This window comes from Corvus hawaiiensis, chromosome 5 (genome assembly GCF_020740725.1).
Source record: "Corvus hawaiiensis isolate bCorHaw1 chromosome 5, bCorHaw1.pri.cur, whole genome shotgun sequence".
In the NCBI taxonomy this organism is placed as follows: Eukaryota; Metazoa; Chordata; class Aves; order Passeriformes; family Corvidae; genus Corvus; species Corvus hawaiiensis.
This window is the reverse complement of record NC_063217.1, coordinates 17,455,331-17,475,315: the sequence shown is the minus strand read 5'-3', so window position 1 is coordinate 17,475,315 and position 19,985 is coordinate 17,455,331. Positions and strand designations below refer to the sequence as shown.

At 35.0% G+C, this 19,985-nt stretch overlaps 1 protein-coding gene across 19 annotated transcripts in view; it reads right to left on the bottom strand.

Annotated features, from left to right (window-relative positions):
* SLIT2 (slit guidance ligand 2) overlaps window positions 1-19,985 on the bottom strand; it is a 263,355-nt gene that overhangs the window by 100,755 nt on the left and 142,615 nt on the right. For all 19 annotated transcript variants that reach the window (XM_048303516.1, XM_048303514.1, XM_048303515.1 and 16 more), the window contains exons 5-6: window positions 11,248-11,319; window positions 1,952-2,023 (exon numbers count right to left, since the gene is read on the bottom strand). In XM_048303516.1, coding sequence (XP_048159473.1) covers window positions 1,952-2,023; window positions 11,248-11,319 — 144 coding nt within the window. The remainder of the gene's footprint in view (window positions 1-1,951; window positions 2,024-11,247; window positions 11,320-19,985) is intronic.

Here is a 19,985-nt window from a genome sequence, read left to right as displayed (position 1 = left end):
ACAGTTATTTAACCAAGATATAAAGACTTGTTACTTAGGTAAGTGTTTCAAATTGTCACTAAACAGGATTACAACCTATTTAAAAGCTTTACCTCAAACTTGGAGTTTGAAGTAATATCCACTGTCTGTGCTTAGTTAGAATAAGTGACTCCAAATGAAAACGATATGCATAGCCTTATTTGCTACTCAGTGTATATACAGTATGGTCTGATCTACACATCTTACATTCTTTAAGCCATATTGTAAAGGAAGCTTAATTAGATACAAAATCTTCAGTTCTGTTTGGAATATCTATCTCAATTTCTTAAAAAGCCATGAATCTGTACATTATTTTTATCACATAACATAAATCAAAATAGCAAACATTTAGTTGTATATTTGAACAATGCTAATAGACTATGTATATTCATTCACAAAAATTCTATCTACTTTTCAGCAGGCTATTATTTCAGAGGCTTCTTCTTTCTTTTTTCCACTCATTGAAATCAGTGTAAAAATTCTACTCCTGACCTATACTGCAAGGATGACCTTTTAAGAACACTAAAATTGCAAGCATTAAAAAATGCAGAAAACATTTCATTTCTTTTTTTTCTTTAATAAATATGTAACCCTTGCATTTGTAAAGAAAGGCTCATATTAAAAAAAAAAAACAACCAAAACAAAACCATAATAAGTAGATTAAGCCATTACTGGAAAAAATATTCTGCCACATATATGAGTTCCAAATGTAAAAATCTCAGAGAACATCACATTTACTGATGGACAACTAATCATCAACTTAACAATTAGATGTAGTATTGAACCTACACTATATTTTACATGGCTTTATACCAGAGAGTTAACAACAGGCTTGTTATTATGTGATTGCAAAGTAAAAAAATATCAAATTTGGCTGCCAGTTTCATTCACTCACAAGTAAAACCAACTAGTGTTTAATAATAAAAAACTTTTACCACCAGCTACTCACATACTCTTCGGTTTCTTAGACATGTAGACACTAGCTATTGCCAGAGAAGCTTCTGTTCTTCAGAATATTTAAAAAAAACCTCAAAAACCCAAACACAACAAAACCTTCCTCACCCTCCTCAGGTTGTGATTTATCAGGTGTGATTCAAATTAACATGAAGTAACTCACTTATACACAAATTCTTTCACTTCTCTTAAGGAAGAAAATCCAGAAAAAAATGTGTCATTTTGACTGACAGAGCAAGTATTTCAGGAATGTGTCCTGTGCCTCAGATTCTTTGAGAACTAAGGCACTTTGCTCATTACAGTAACTATTCTCCTTTAACCTCACTGATAGCCACTTGAAGAAAGTGAAAAAAAAAGTATGCAAAGAAGAGTTGCAACAATAATCTTCTGTGACACAAAAAAAGATTTTCCTACACATACAAATGTATTTATGCACATAAAACTTAAAATATTTTAAAAGGAAGCCATTAACATGGACATGATAAATATCTTAACATATAGCAGTAGTGTTTGCTAGAAAGTGCCTCTTTGAAAACATCCAGATTGTCAAATAGATATAGCATATTGCTCCTTACACTGAGTGTGAAAGATCAAATTGATGTTGAGTATACAACAAAAGCAATCCTGAAAACGTTCAGCACATCAACAGTAATGGATAATTTACAAAATTAATTGGGTTCATTAATACTGCTGCCCTCCCCCATTTTAAAATGAAATATATTCTTTTCTTACAGTATCTGCCAGTGGCTTTTAAAATTATTATTATTATTATGTTTAATGGCTGTCTTGGAGAGTAAAGGAGTATCTCTGCCTCTCCATATCTTCTTACCATTTTATAGCACATTGCAGTGGATTATTTTAAGACATCTTTTCACTAGACCATCCTGACACCAGGCTGCAGCTTGCAGATAAGCTTCTACATTAGTACTCCCCAGATGCTGAGCTCTTGCTACAAGTAAGAGATACAAGGAATACTTACAGCACTTCCAGGTCACGCAGAGCCCTAAATGCCCCATCTTCAATACAGCTGATCTGGTTGTAATCCAGTTGCCTGTTAAACAGATTAGGAAGGCATTTGTAAGGGAGAGGCACGCTGGCAAGGAGAGGTGTAAGGGAAGCCTCCCAAAGGGGTGGCAGAGCCAGGCCATGCGAACAGAAAGGCTCTGGCCATCCCTGCCGCCCGCTCGAGGCTGTCGCACGGCGCTGGCCTGCACGCTGCCACAGAAATCCCTTTTTGTTCTCAACTGTCTGCGCAAAACAGCAGCACTGGGAAAGCTCCAGTAAATAATAACTGCACCTTATATTAAATGCCAAAGGAATGCAATTTCATTACATCAAGAAAAGCTATCCATTAAAAGCTCTCAGCGTCATCTTGCTGAAACAATTTCATTAAGGTAAAGGACGGTAAATCACTTAATGTCACACGCATCCCCTCGGTGACCTAACAGAATCCATTTATCAGAGCAGTCCAGCTGCATGTTAATTCCACCCGCCGCGGCAGAGACCAGGGACAGACACGAGTTTTAGGGGTCTCCCTGCGTGTGTGCATGCCTGGAGCGGGTGGGAGGTGTTACCCCCAGGCATGCAGGGGCTTTAGAATAATTACCTCCTGGAATATGTCTACATGTAGAAATAACAGTGTCTGAGGCATTTCCAGACTTGTTTACTTATCTCCTTTAATTCTGCTCCAAATGAAAGTAGTGTTTCTGCTGTAACCTTCAGTATCTGGTTTTCTACGGACTTTGTGCTGTCTGCAATTATATGCAGACAGTATGTTGTAATGGAGCACTTGAATTCTAGACATAAAACTCAGCAATCCATCCCATACATTATTAATCCTTAAGTATTAAGATATGAAAAATTTAGATTCATTTCTCTGAAGAATATTATTACCTTTTCAATTCAAAACATTGATACAGCACATATAGACCAATTAAAAATGTCTGCTTAAATTAACAACCGTGCAAGTATGAAATCACACTTTCTCGACTGATAAAAGCTTTCCCTATAAATACTGAAATGTCTTATGCATTTCAGGGCATGACTTGCAAAGCAAAGATGATAAAACCTCACTTTAAAACTTCTCCAAGCTGGTAGCTTGTCAGTGTCAAATAATATACATGAGTAAATGTGTGTGAACAATACTAAGAAAATGAACAAAATACAAATGAACTCTGCCCTTCTGTCTTCAATTATATATTAGCTAGCAGGGCTAATGACACTTTTACTAAAGCATTTTCTGTGATTCTTGTGAATCCATGATAACATTTTACTTTATTAATAAATCATCACACCCACTGCTGAACGTAGTACCAACTTCTATAAAGTTCTTCTAGTTTCATCTGAATTACTACCACAAGGGAATAAAATATTGTCATAATTGTAACAGTGCCTGTGTTTCTGTGTACTGAAAGTTAAATGCAAACTATCAGATGCTGAATATGATATTTAATCATTTTGGTGCAATGTTACAACACCAGTGCTGCAGTGTTGGAATATTTAAGTGTACTTTCTAAGGCTTCTTCAATTTTTACTAATGAATTTCATTTAACAATTAAGCTAATAGCCTTTTTATTTTAAAGAGGTAAAATATATACACAGTACAATTCTCTAACCTCTCAAACAATTTATCAAAGCGATTTAAATTACTACAATGGCATGAAATGTTACCCTTGACACAATACAAAAGAGAAATTGTTTCCAGACAAATTGGAAAAATCTTTTAATGCTATCAAATTTGCCTAATGCAGTCTGCAGGTTAATCTGTAAAAGGGTGAGCTGTATGTTTGCCCATATCTTATTATCCTTAGCTGTCAATGTATAAATCAGTGCTGACACAGCTTCTTCTAAATCATCCATATTATACACAAAGGAAAATCTTTTAAAGCAGAGAAAGCACTTGAGCAAATCTTGTCCTACACAAACTGAAAGGCAGATGTCTTCCACTAGACTGTCAGCAGTTGCGGTGATCCTGAAAACTTTTGGACTTCTTCCTTTAATGAGTCACCATGATCACTACCTTAGTGAAGGGTGAGTTGTTACCATTTAAACCGTCTTACTCTGTTTGCACTGAACTAATGGATTGGTTTCAGTTTGAGGAAGGGAAGTTTGCAGATGGGAGAGAAAAAATATTCCCTAGTTTTAAAAATTACTGTCTTTGAAAGATGCATTCATCTTTATGTTTTAGATTATCTCCCATCAGTTACACTCATGATATAAAAATGATTAGACACACACCATGAAGAGCAATTGGTGTGATATATATATATTTTTGTTTTTCTAAGCTATGAAAAGGACATGATTTTGAAGACTGTGTGACTGGTTTGAATAGCAATTTATGGTAAAAGTAAAGGTTAAGGGTAAGGATACCTACACTGCATATATGACCCAAACAGAAAGTTAGGCAGTATTCCACAACCAGCATAACATTAACTTATGATGTCCTTCTAACAGATATACTGAAGAAGTCTGATTGGGTTTTTTGATTAAAAAAAAATACTCGATAGCAAGTATGTATTAAGATATGTCTTAAGACACAAGCAAGAATACTAGAAATTAAAAAGTACATATTTATCTATTTTTATGTTATGCTTTACAGTTTATTTTAAACATGACTTTCAAAACTACACAATAAAAATCTCCAGTATCATAACAAAACCTTTCTCACCACTAAGCTACTGAGGATACTAATAACCCTAATTCCATTTTAGAAAGCCTTTTTTTCCAAAAGAGCTGCTTTTCTTCTTTTCAAATTATTAGAACACTCTGAGAACCGAAGCTGACCAGACATGGACCAGCAGCTCTGGCCCATTCTCATCCTTCCCCTCTCCCCAGTTTCTCTTCATCATATTCCTGCCTGCTCCATCTCCATTTTGGATCTTTTCTGTGGGGGATCTCTCCATGCTTTTGTAAAGTTGCTGTTCCTTTCTGCCTCCAACATTCACAAAGCTTCGGCAGTGCCATTCCTGTGAAGCTCATAAAATACCAAACACCAGTTGTCACGTCCAAAATCTTTCCATAATCACAAAGAACTAACTGGACTTTGCACCCATGTCTGCAGCATTACCTGGGTATTTCATATACTTACTAACCTACTGCTACTTAAAATGTCAACGTTTTTGTGAGTTCAGCAATAAGAACTAGTAAGAATAATAAGCATTCAACTAATAATAAAATGTCTGCTTTAAAATGTTTTCTATTTATTGCTCTTGTGGATATATCCTATGCTGTAGAAACATGTTGCTAACTTATATTTTCTTCCCTTCTGGCATATGTTGTCTACCAGATAATGATAAATAAGTAAATATACTTTGTTATCCCTCAAGTAGAACATTTAATGACTAACAGAAGTTGCATACATTTAAAAACTACTACCCTCATACAGGCAAAATCCGTCATCTGACTCTTGACAGAGAAAACCTTCTTTACTCATTCCTAGAGGGTTAAAAGTTGGGACAATTCAAACAATTGTCTGCTTTACTCTCCTGTTCTTCACAGTTTGAGGACACTTTGTGGTCCCATGCTAGAGAGCTACTTTTTACAACAGAACTGAGTTATGTTTCCTATTTCTTACTTCTCAATTTCAGTTTCAAGACAAATCAATAATAATTTCAGAGGAATTAGTCAAAAATGATGTAAACAAAATTATGCCAGAATTTATTCTGTTTTTATCAAATGTCAAAGAACTGCTTGTTTCCCATGACTATTACTATTTACATCCAAGTAACCCATACTTGCTGAACAAACTAGAAGAAAAGGGAGAACAGATCTATAGTTCAGGTGCTTAATCCCCTAAAAATTGTCTAGCACTCAACTTGGTTAATCCCAGAATTATTTTATATTGTAAAATAACAAAAAAAAGTAAAAATGAAACAGAAGAATATCATCAAAAGGAGAATGTGTACAAGATGAACAATCTGTATGTTAAATGACTCAAAAGATACGATCACATTATTAAGAAATAATTTTTAAAAGAAAACGAAACTCTAAAAATAGTATTGAAATGCTATTTATTTTAACAGTCAGTAAGAACAAGGGGTTTTTTTTGCCAAAGGCTCACCAAAGGATCACCAACCTGCTTGGGAACAAGAGGTTTAGGAGGCACTAGAAAACTGTACCTATTCTTTCCTTCATGGCTTTAGAGCTATTTTTTATTATAACAAAAATCTTAGGCATACACAGAATGTATTTCACTAACACCCTGTGAAAATCCTTCTTGATGTAAACTTGAAATGCAGGTGGCTAGCGGTCCAGTTGAGATTCTCAGTAAGAGCAAGCATGAGAAATATTGAATTCTAGATTCTTTAAGCATATCTTAGACAAGTGATGCATTTGGAACAGCACTTGTACAAATGAATAGACAACTATACTTCCAGTTGCAGTGGAATTTTATGCGTGATCTTAGAAGAAATAAGTAATTAGAACAGCTTCAGCAGGAAACTATTTTTCAACTACTAATATCTGAAATTAAAAAAAGTCCAATCATTCCCAAAAAAAGATTAATACAAAATTCATTTATGTCCTTAGTGGCAGTTTTAAATGTTTCAAAATCAGCATAAAAGAGGCATCAGGGCAACAAGTAATACCGATCAAGGTTTTGGACAAAGATTAGTATAATGGGAAGGACTTTGATTGGAGGCTGCTGACTGTCTCCCTCTTCACTAATTCTTCATTTTCCCAGGCAATTTAATGGGTGAAGCTACTACATTGCCCTGCAGCCTTTATCCCTGGCATGACAGCTACAGTCTCCCCTGCTTGCTGGGAATGAATGGAACCAAATAAACACAAAGAAGAGAGGAGTCGAAAGAAAGGCCAAGGGCATGACAAGGAAAACAGGGCACAAGATCCTTGCATGAGATACGATGAAAATGTGCCCTGCTGTTTTTGGTAACATTTAAAATTGCATATATTTAGAGCACAATTCCACCATGATATTTGTATATTCCTTTCCATCCTCTGCCAAGTATTGATTACACAGAGAAAGAGAAAATTGGAATCTTATAAAATTTTACACACTTGAAATGGAAAAGTCATAATGTCAAAATCTACTCAAAAGGAGAGCATAGCACTATTGTTCTTTCAGTGGTGTCTTACACCTTTATGTAACTGAGTTATTTTTCTTCCTAATTCAACCAGCTTCAAAAAAAACCACCCCATCCAAGCTTACAATCTGGGCACCTAAAGCGTTTTCTTACCATATCAAATATAAACAAAATTCCTGAGGTTGGGAAAATTTAGAACATCTTTCACATCCAGTGTGTGTGCTATATCACCAGGGAGGGTTATGACACCTTCATTAACACGTATATTAACAAAATTGTGTTTATTTTCCCATTTAGATGATAATTTCTCTTTATTTTTTTAAAAAGTGGGTGCCACTGTGTTCTCTGAAGAATCTAATGTCTTGGTGAATACTTTTCTCCCTGAAAAATTAGCAAGTTAAGGGTAACTTTCAGAATTATATTTCCAGAATTTCACGTTTATTTCTCTCAAGTTGCAGATGAGTAGCTATACTTACAGTGTATTACTCTAAGTCATTCAAGAATAATTCCTTGAATAGAAAAATTGAGACTTTGACACATTGCAGCTATTTTGTTTTCCTACATTTGAACAGCCAAAATAATGGATACTGGTTTTATAGTTCGGAGAACTACTACAACATACGCTTCCCTCATTTTTTGTTACTTTTACTGAAGAGCTTAATGCTTTACAAACAACTGCGCTGCAGTGGTGAGAGTGAACCCAGGGACATCCTGTTTGGCGTCTGTGAGATGACCTCTGAGTTTGTGAGATGGCACCTGGCGTTAGCCTCCCCAGTAGAAGACAGAGACTGAGTCCAAAGAGGGCCACCAAGATGAGAGAGTTGAAGCAGGTGACATTTGGGGATGGTCTGCAAGAACTGTGTTTCTTTGGCCTTCAGAGAGAGGGGAAAGGGGCGACCTTACTGCTGCCTACAACTGCCTCAAGTGAGAGTACAGACAGAGCCAGACTCTTCCCAGCTATAAGACAAAAGGCATAACAAACTGGAAACTGGGTAATTCCAGTTTGATGTAAATTACATTTGTGAGGCCTGAAGGTTTCTCAGTTTGGTTTTTTTTTATTATGAGGGTGTGGCAGGTTGCCCATGTTGTCAATTCTCATAATGTCTTGCCCATTTTGTTTTTATTTTCTACAGATTCTATACTGTGAGTGTTATTAAGATGTCTAGAAAGAAAACACAATGGATGCATTTTATGGAAACAAAACTGCTTCTTCTGAGAAACATCAAGAGGACTCTGGAGCTAACACACTGCAGGAGATTTTAGTGGTATTATCAACCTTAAAGGAAGCCATTTCCTTCAGATTATCTGAATTAACACCTCATTCCCTTTGCTCTGCAAAGACTAGAAGTATACAAGTATCCAAAATATTCCAACTCCTGATTCAGAACGAAGGTATTTGGTGGAAATGAGAGAATGGTGAGTCTCCATTCAGGAACATAAAATACTTATCAGGTCAAGTTCTGTGAAATTTGTTAGCCACTTTTAAAAGAGCTTAATAGAACTACTATTCTGGATGGTTATCAATCATTCCATGTTAAAAAAAAAGGCTCATAAATTAAAGTGAAACTGATGTAATTACTATTGTTACAAATTTTTTTTTTTTTAAATATATATTACAATATGCTCTAATGCAGATTTCTTTTCTCTTTGTACCTTCCCATATCTCATAGATGAGTTTGGAAGAGATGTAACATTTTTAACATTATGCTTAGCTACTGGGCTATTACTAGAAAAATTATCCAAAACTAGAACAAATATGGAATTCTGTTTATGACAATTCTTAGTAAGGACATACAAGTACTTGGTTCCTGGACCTTAGGTTAATCACCTTCATAGACTCATAGAATCACTTAGGTTGGAAAAGACCTGTAAGATCATGGAGTAAACCTGACACTGCCACGTCCACCTCTCAATCATGTCTCTTAATGCCATATATTACATGTTTTTTAAATACCTCCAGTTTATGGTGACTCAATCTCTTCCCCAGGCCACCTTCCCAAAGCTTTAAAAAATTTCTGGTGAAGAAATTTTTCCTCATGTCCAATCTAAACTTCCCCTGGTGCTACTCTAGGCCATTTCCTCTTATCCTCTCGCTTATTACTTGAGAAAGAGACTGACACCCACCTGGCTACAACCTCCTTTCAGATAGTTCAATTCCTTCTGGAATAGTGATGCCTTCTACTACCTATCACTTATCAATTGTCTCCTTAATTTTCTTGAACAATGAAATAAAACTTGTAAAATTCTTGCTATACCTTTCTGCTCTAAGTAATGTCCAAGGCTAGATGGAAGGCTGGGGTTTATCTCTCCTTGCCAAAGATTCTGGAAAGGCACAACGGCCTGATCTAGTTATATAAATGCTGTGCTAGAATCCACCCAACCCACCCCATGAACTCATTGGTCATTCTGTAGAGTGACTGTAGAGGGATAATAAAGTTTTCAGATTAGGATTTTGATGGCATTTTTTCCCAGGGACAGCTAATGAGGAGATATCTGTAGTATTTGTCCTATCACATTAAAAAATATGCCACGGATATGATTTGGAATTTGTGGCAATGCTATGGAATTTATGATTTTTTTAAAAACTATTTCCCCAAAAGAGAAAGGCTTTAAAGGGTAGATCTACTGTTTTATGCAAGTTTCAGACACAATTCAGGATCCTTAGCTTAAAAATACACACTAAGATAAAAATAATATCTCAGATAAAGATTAGCATCCTAATGCTGTTTCTAACTGGAGTTTTCTTACAATGTGTAAGTACGCTTACATTCTAAACTGCTGCTTTGCCACTAGAATATTCTCAATGATGCTGCTATTTTTACTACCAAAGTTCCCTTCTGTAGCTGTATAAATTTTCAAATATAAAAGATCATGCAGAAAAATGCAGGTTTCTTGTAGCCAAAACTCCTTTTCACCATGCATAGTGATGGGACTAGTTCTGAAAAAAACTCATAACCTGTCAATTAAACCAAAGTACCAAAGCTACTTTGAGAAGTACTTGCATGTTTAGGAACACAATAGAATTGAACATAATAATTTTTTCCACTGAGGTACGATAGAATTTCACAGCAGGAAAGAACTGTAGTAGGCCAAATTCTCGGGCATTCCACTAAATCTTAAAAAGACATTTTCCTCACCAATTTGTGTGCAGTGCTGCAGGCAACAGAATGAAGTAGAGTCCATCACAGAAAGACAGAAACGCAAAGGGCTTCCTGTCCCATCCTCTCCTACTGAGGATACATCACAACCCTCCCTTTACAATCACAGAGCACTGTGTTTACAAAGCAGTACAACTAGAAAGTTTGTCTTTCTTATTTAAAACTGGCAACTTCAATTAATAAAAAATATTTCAGCAGGAATTACATGAAAGCCTCCTATAATGATTTGATATTTCCCTATATTTATTGATGCCACATAATTTAGCAATCATATTTTTTCACAGTTCCATCACACTGGAAGCTCCATAGTCTTTCTGAAACACATTATTGCATGTCCTCTGTCTTTGTTGGTTGTTTATAAGTGGCGAGTCCTTAGCTTACAGCAGGGGTTATAGCTTTTGAGAGCATGACATTTGATTTCCTGCTACAGAAGTTCAGAACAGTCTTCAGGTTGCTTGACTCATTCAATCCACTAAACTGACCTACCACTCTGAACAGAAAGTTGAAAAGTCACTGCTTTGCTTTGTCTTGAAACTCATGTATTTCCACATTTAGAAACCATAAGAATACAAAACCTGCCCGTGAACATCAAGGTCACTATCTCCAGGAAAGTGTCTTTCTTTCAGAAAAGACAACAGAAGAAAACTGAGCAAGAAAAATAGTCACACAAGTATAAAAACATATGTTAGCAAAACTAGATAATAGCATGATTTTCTTTTATGCAAGCAAACAAAAGGCAAACTTTTAAAACCAAGGCAAAATGATTTTTTCCACTTGAAGCCATAAAATGTTTCAAATTGCCTGACATTCAAATATTAAACTCAGGTTTCATAAACTAATAGTTATAATGCCATGTTGTCTTCAACTCTATTTCAATGTTTTACATTTCCATAAGGCAATTTTCGGATGTTTAAGATGTGTTAAAGTATTTTGCCAAAGCAAATGGTATCGGTTTTATGCAGAGATTCCTTACGTAGCTGTAACAGTTCTTAGAAAAAAAAAATCTGATACAATGAAATAGCACTGTATCAACAAAGTATTATCATCAGAATATATGGAAAGAAGGAAATACTTACAGATTTTTTATGTCTACTGCTCCTCGGAATGCCTTCCTTGGTATTGCTTGAATCTGATTTTCACTAAGATCACTAAGAAAAAAAAATTAAAATAAATGTAAAAATGCTATATATATATATTTAGTTTTTCATATAACAAAAAGGAAATATAAGAAAATAATTTCAGCCATTATGGTTCAGTCAGTATTTCTAATGAAGGTAATTTTATTGCATTAACTGATTTGTAATTGAAAAGAAGAAGTAGCAATAATAGTCAAAACAGTTTATCTGTGTTGCACTAAGTAGTTCCTTTAAAAATAGCAACTTATATGCCAAAAAAAAAAAAAAAAGCAGAAGTGAGTGTTTTCACTTTTCAACCATTGCAAGTCCCTGTTTGACAGTATATTCAGCTTTATGTAAAGAAGACTGTAATCCAGCAAAAAGAACAAATAGTGACCTATTGAGAAACAACGATGAAGCTGTGTAATATCTGAGATCAATATGCTTCTGACTTTTGTTTCAGAGTGTCAAGCACCATATATTTTAAAAGAAAGCACCATATATTTTAAAAGAAGGAATTAATATACATTCTGCAACAGATATCTAATATTCCTCCCCAAATCCCTGTATGATCAGCTGTACCATGCTATCTGAAACTACTATCTTTTACAAAAGAGAAATATTATTAAAATGCTTATAAAATTATTATTCAGTAGTGGTTTTTTGCTATCAGTATGAATAAACAGCCCTTTTTTTTCTGAAAACCAGACATATTTTTGGCCTTCACAGGTCAATATTGGAAATAAAATCTAGTGAACTGAAGACAGTAGCAGAAGACACAGAGAAAATAAAAAAGAAAGAAACAAAAGCAAATTAGGATCCAGAACTTTCCATTTATGCTATGCACTATTAACAATGATGCACTGCAATAGAAGATGACCAATACGTTAAAGTCAGTATTGCTGTATCTATACCACATGCAGTTTGGAGGTTTCACTTCAGACAATAGTTTGCTACCCTGGACCAAATACACCTATCACACATGGTACATGAATGTTTGAAGTCTTGCAAAGGGGCTTATCTACTTCGTTGTACTAAAATTATGAAATCAGATCTTCTTTTGGAAGCCCTCTGAGATGCACCTATCTGTACACAATATGGGCAACACAATTACATGAAGAAGCTTTCTTAAGCATCTGAATAAAATGTACAAACAAATCAGATGCATACACGTGAATCTACAGAGGGATTTTAAGTCCATTTGCACAGCAGTTTTCTTGTGGTTAACTAGATTTCATTTTTCTAAAACCAATCCAGGATCTTCACTCCAAAGCATATCAAATGCAATCCAGCTCCTAACAGAAGTTTCGCTGTCTTGAGCTTTAGAGACATCTTTAGAGGGCCTTTTTCATAGAGTTTTTAGAGAAACATTGCAAAACTGTGCACAGAAAAAAAAATCTAGCTCAGAGTAAGTGAACAAGCAAGAATAATTTAGTTGATTAGATATAAATAGTCATGCTTTTGAGATATTCTTTCTCTAAAATGTAATCTAGCATGGGTTCATATTGCCAGTTCTGAGAAATCACTCCTGAAGATCTTTCAGATTTATGAACTCACAGAAAAAAAATTTGAGGACTTTATAAAACCCCATGATGCCCAACTTTAACAAAATTTATATCAATATAATTATTTTGAAAATAATTCCACATACATTGACAGCAATTTTGTTTTATCCAATTCATTGTTAATTTATGGAAAATCACTTTCTATTTACCAAATCTTTCATAGTTCATGCACCTAATTGCACTGCAATATCTTACAAAGTATACTTAAAACTAGACCCAATTTTAGTATTATTAACCGTGTGTGAAAAAAGAGAATTTGTGAGCTGTGATTTAATTTTCAAGCCACCTAAGTAATCTTGAAATGGGATATGACTGCACTGCTCTGACAATAAATTCAGGGGCAATGAATGAAAAAGCAGCCTTCAGCATTTGTTACGGTAACATGATTTAACAGCCTACTTCCTTGGAAAAAAATTCCCTCATAAGCATAAAATGCAAATATCTATATTTACACTTCTGCTTAATTGACTAATACATTTTACCTATATAAAAAATTACGTGTGAAGTGGCTAAGCTAGCAGTAGTGATTTGTATCATGATCAATGATGAGTTTATAACACAGATATATGTATGTATCTATGTAAGCCACTGCCATACTCATACTAGAGGAGATAATGGGTAACAGTGCATCAAGCTTTTCATGGCATTTGATATAACATCATCATTCACCATTTTATAGAATTTTAAAAAGTGAAAGATGAGCAATACTGAGGCCATCAGTGCAAGTGCAAATTATTTTAAAAAACTAAAAGAAAATATCAATGGTCAAAATCTTTGTTTCTGTGGGAAATTTTGGCACAAACACAAGGACTTAAAGGACAGCTATTGTGCCAGGTTCCTCAACAGACAATACACTTAGGCTGGATGTGCAAAAGACAGAAGACTAACTAATTGCATGCTAGATTTTCTGCTGGGTCCGCACAGTCAACACCATTTCCATGTAGCACAAGCCCAAGAAAACTGAAGTATAGTGTTCCCTGGTAATTTTAGCTCATTTCAAATGTAAACTGCTTGACTGCAAAGGTTCCCAACCTTGCTGAACAAGGCATTGTTTAAAGCATCCATTTAAATATGCAGAGCTAAGTAAGGTTGGCAATTGTTGTTTTCCAAAAGTAATTTTTTTGCAATGTATCAGCTGGTTTCTGAAACTTTCTTTGAACTGTTTCTCTAACAGAAGTGTAAGTTCATTTCTACACTGCAAAATTTTACTTCTCATAAAAAAATATGATTTTCCTTATAGCAGGAAAATTTTTAGTAGTTATTTATTGATTGCTTCAAGTTTTCATCTGCACAGTGTAAAAAGGTTTCTTCATAAAAACCTTGAGGGGCTTAAACAAACATCCAACTTTTTCTTCTTGCATAAATCACACCTACATTTCACAACTCAGAAGCTGTGTGTGGTCTTTTTTATTGATGACTGAACCCATTCCACTGCAATTCTTAGACTGCTCACAAAAATGGCCACAAGCAGCACAAGGTGCATTGTGACTTTCAGGGCAAATGGGGCAAAAATCTATTTTGTAGATTAAACCAGACAATTTTGCAGGCCATTACACTACATTGATTTGACTTTGCAACTTATATTCTGTAGTGAAGAAAGGTGCAAAACCCCTTTTCAGCCTGATGGTCATTGTATTGCTGCACTAATAACTGTGTGGACTTCATCTTCCATTTCAAAAATAGGCAGCATTTGAACAGAGACTCTATGATGGCAATTGATACCCCTAAAATGAAAGAATGTCTAAGCATTTCAGTAACATTTAAGCCAGGATACAACAAAACATCTTTTATAAGAAAAGATCTGTATTTTTTTTAAAAAGGCATGAACCTGCTTCGCATTAGAAAGCAGCAATATGACCAAGATACTTTAATTGGAACAAATTATCCTCCACTAATATTACAGCCCAAGACCTTACATGAAAATCCAGAATACCTCTGAAACAGCAGAATTAATTTAAAAATACAGCTAGAGTGAAAAAGCCAAGGCTATCTGACAATTTCTTTCTTTAGAGCACAATGATCCAGTGAGATGTTTAGACAAATTCATCTTTATGCAGATTCTAGCTGTCATAGAGGCCTCTTGCAACTAAATTGTTCTTGACTCTGTTATATAATTCCTAGAGAGATACACTCCAAGTTATTAAAGGGAGTACCTTAGACATTGAGCTTTCAAGAAAATTCCATGGCGGAACTTTGTGAGCCTCATTTATGTCATGCAGTGGTGGGCAGAGCACCTTCATTCCTCGGCTTCCACCACTCCTCCTTGCTCCGGCATCACCAAACCTGTGCTCAGGGCCACGTGTAACTTCAGTCTCTCTGAATGTGAGATGTTCTCAAGGAGAACTCTCATGTTTGTTTCCTCAAGTTAAAAGGTAATACAGGGGTTAAATGGCAGATTTGCACTAAAAGCCACCTGGGTGAGTTAGACTGGCAGCAGCTGACAGAGATTTTTTAGAGGAGGCACAAATGAGCATCACTGCTGCTCTAGATGCACAAACCAGCCTGGGTACAGCAGATTGTTTCAGATAAGTTTAAGATGTATATAAGTCAAGAATTCTTCTGAGTTGTAATATCTAGCTGCAACCTCATTTTCTCAAATGTAAAAAAAGGAAAACCAAACCCATACACCAAACAAAGCTAAATCCCACTATAAATGAAGATACACAGTGGAGAATGCACAAAGATTTCTGAATTTTTGCCCAACTACAGCAATGTTCTGAAAAACTTGCATACTACTTTTTCCTCTCTTAGAAGATCAGGTGTGTTTTTCTAAATCAAAGACTAAATATGCTGCATCTAAATAATTACTTTTGATAATTAACATAGTCTATCCAAGTATTCAAACTCATCAATAAAACCAGAAATAGTATAGATTCTCTAAGATCCATGATCAAATAAGTTCTGCAATTACGTGCTTTTGTAAAATAAAATTTCTTTTTAAACAAACTGGATAAAGGAAATTTACATGCAATGGATTCTGATAAGCACATATGCCTCAGCTTTTAAACCAAATTCCAAAGATTAAAGATTTAATTCAGATATTCTGACAAAGCAACTGAACTTGTCTAATTTGACATTATGCCTAAAAGAATGTAGATTTCTGTATTTCACAAAGCAAACTAGAAAAAAAATCAATAACAAAAACAACATCAAAAAAAGCCCCAAAGACCTCTGCCCCACTCTCCCTCTCCCAACAGCTTCATTTTGTGTATGCAGGGTTTTTTCTCTAAGTATCCATGGGTAATGATAATGTATGACACTTGTGGAAATAGCAGGAAGACCTTGCCAAAAACCTTGTTACTACTGAATCCCTCCTAAGAACAGGCGGGAAATGGTACAGTTATATTTATCATATCTACTGGTTAGTAGAGAGATGTGTATCAGGGAAAAACCTCACAGCTTAGAGTCCTGTGAACATTTGAAATTCATACCAATAGAAGATACAAACACGTTCTCAGAAGATAAAACCTTGAAGACTTACATACAGTATTGTTTTCTTATCTGAAGATAAAGCCCTGAGATAACCTGAAATTAATGATCCTGATAGAATGTTTCAGCTCTTAAAAAATGCAAACACTACCACATCTCAGTTATTTTATTACTTACCATGTATGGTTCTCAGTTGAATATCCTATTTACCCTTAAAAAGGAGTGCTCAATTTTTAATTACATAAATTGAAACATCACATAAAATATCTATATCATAAACTGTTAAGGCTGCATCACAGTTTTGTTGTGTGGCTAAATCATTGTTCATTCTGAAACACTAAATCTTTTGAAGATGGCAAACCTGCTTGTAAATTTAATTACTTGTAATTTTATTTTCCTCTATGGTTTAACCTCCCTCTATGTCTGACCAGTGATATCATAAATCTATACTGCCATCCTGTACTTTGCAAAATACTGAGTACTGGGAATGAGTAATGTGTCCTGATTTTTAAAGGAAGAGGCAGAAATACTCAGCCAAACTAAGTATTGAATGCTTACCAGTTTACTTACACCAGTTTATAAAAACTTCTCAGAAAGTGGCTATTCCATAATCAGCAGCCTGATAATTATTTACATATAAGTGACATGAACAAAGTAAGCCTTGCTAAGTACTTCTCTCTTACTGGAAAACAACAGTCTTAACATTAGCTAACTATATTCTGCATGAAATCCTCCATGCCTGCGCAAGGTGGCAAAGTGTCATAGTTCATGAGACTACTGGACATTCAAAGAAATAACAAGAATGAGAATTATTTAAATTATTTGACTGAAAATCAATTATATGTATTTGGACATGGGGGATTTCACTTGGAATACAAAGATGGTGAAAAAAACCAAACAACAAATTTTAGAATAGGATAGTTCAGTTGAAAGGGACCTACAATTATCACCTAGGCCAATCAGATGATTTTGATGGAACAAGTAACAACTTCTTTTTAGGTATCAAATAGACAATTATCCTAAAATAGTAAAGCTAGCAAAACAATTGATTTATGAATATCAAATGTTCCTGTCCATTTCAGCTGTTTTTATTATGATTAGCTTTTTCTTCAGTGTTCCTGCAATATTTCTGTATCTGAGTACACCTTAAAAAATACAGGTGGCAGGGAGAAGACAAGCACTACCTATTCATTAAGGAGCTCCTTGCAGAAAGAGCCTGTGAAACGTGCTCTGGTATAGGCTACTCACCGGATCCTGGACTTGATTAAGATACCTGTGAGGTCTTGCATGGTCTGAGATACTTCTCTAGTCACAGTCACATTAACGAGGCACATCATCTAAAACCTCAAAGCTATTCCAGAGCAAGACCTAAGAGCGATTGTTTACTCCTCTGGCTTTGATCTTAGGGAAAGCAAAGTACTCTGCCTCACTGGGAGGCACTGAAGACACCAGCAGTAAAATCTGAGATATGGAAGGCGAGAACATGCTGACACATGATAGTGTAAGACAAGGGAGCCACAGCCCCAAGTTTCAACTGTCTTGATATGTCTCCAGAGAAGTATGGCAAAAGATTATTTCATATTATCATGAACACTGGCAGCTGCCTCTGTTGGCAAAAGCTGCCATAGCCATGGGCTTTCCGATTCAAAGAGGAGAGAATGAAACCCCAAAGTAGATTTTTCATGTTGCAATGGATCTCTGATTTGGATTTTACTCCTAAGATGCCAGTTTTCGACTTCCAAAATTTGAATAAATACGTTTTTCTACTCTGTATTAGATGTCTTGGGTTAACATGGAAAATTTCTGATCAGATGGGTTTTTTTCTGCTCATGAAACTTCATTTATCACTATACAACCATACTCCTAAATTGCAAAATTCCAGCATAACTAGGAATTTAATCTAAGACCTTTTCTGAATGCTACAGAGGCATGCTTCGACAACCACAAGTTTTTGTTGTATTAGGATAAAGTATATATGAAAATTATTTTCCAAACTATGTAATGAGAATCAAACCAAAGTAAAAAGTCTTCAAGAATACAGATGCTACTGAATATTGTGGTGCTATACCTGGAGAGACAGTTCCTTCAAAATTAGTAGCTCAGGTGAACTGAAGATACTGAAGCCTATTGGGAATTCCATTATGGCAGAAATATATCAGATTGTAACACAAGCTTTCTAAACAAACGTGACACAATGTGTTTTAATCTATGACACAACATGTTTTATCCTATGTCCAGAAAATACATTAATATATACAAACAATTAAGTACCTTTCCCATCAGTCAAGCGAGGCTTATCCAGTTAATTGTAAGAATACTGACATATGCTTGGCTTTAACTTTATACAGCTACTGTATAACAAGTTACAGTACAGCATCACTTATTCATGAAGATAATCTTATACCCAAATGGCTTGTCGTGTCCTTTTAGCAGGCATAGCTTCCTGGCAGATCTACAGATCAATTATGATGGAACAAGGAAATGTTTAAAAATATATACTTAAAAATACAGTCTAAACTCTTGTTCTGAAAAAGCAAAACAAACAAAGAAATAAAATCAAACAACCAACAACTCTGCTGCACCATTATTCTTTGACTGTGAAATAAACCAGTTAACTTCCTATTAATTTAAATGTTTTTTCCTTCTGTTCTTTAGTAAAACAATCATTGCAGCTATTTCTCTTCATATTAAAGATACAAAAGGTGTCCAATACTATCAGACTAATATGTCTCTATGGCACATATATCCCTTTATAAAGATAAAACCTATAAATTATAATTTCAAACATCAGTCCTGTAAACCATTATTGCTGCTGCTTCCCATAGGAGGATTAAAATTTCATGTATGAGAAGGCTACTACGAGCCTCCTTTTACAGATGGGGAAACCGAGGTTGCATGTATCAGCGGTAGCATGTGTCAGTACCCTGCTGAGGAGCACAAAACCGATGAGAAAGATTTCGATCACAGAGTTTCAGGTTCTCTCCGCATCACTAATTTCCATTTGCTCTGTTGACTCCCTAGAGATTCAGATGCTGCACATAGTAGGCACATAACCTATTCTCACGCCAAAGCAGGATCACTCCCTGGGCCATGGTGTGCTACATTGCCCAAGTGAGTATTTCACATTTCACAACACGGCAATCATCACTGCAACACGGACTGAATTATTAGAGTCACACCAATTCCCATGGTAAGGAATGCAGCTTTTTTTTTTTCCTAAGAATATTCAGACTGAATTTCCCTGCCCACTTTTATCTCTCATTTTTTAATGATAGCACTTTTGATGATATCATTGATGTTTCTTTCATTCTTAATGCTTGAGGTTTTTTAAACATCATCCATTTATAAATCTGTTACAGAATCAAAATGTACTTTTTATTATAGTTCTGACATACTATTATTTGTATTATTTAAGCAGCAGGTCTTTTAATCCACTTTATCTATTTATTTATTAAAGAAGAGAGATCATTTATGCGTAAGTATAGAACATATACAGCAAAAGAGAAAAAGTAACGCACTACACAATAGTAGTACAGGTAGTCTGGTGATCTCCAGAGTTTACCAGTACCTTCAACCTTAACATTTAGTACAAGTCATCCAAAATTTAAATTCTGATAATTAGGTCTAATATTTTTTTTTTGTTTGAGAAACTCTCTCATACCCATGCAATATAATACACAACTTATTTATAATTTTGAGTATTAG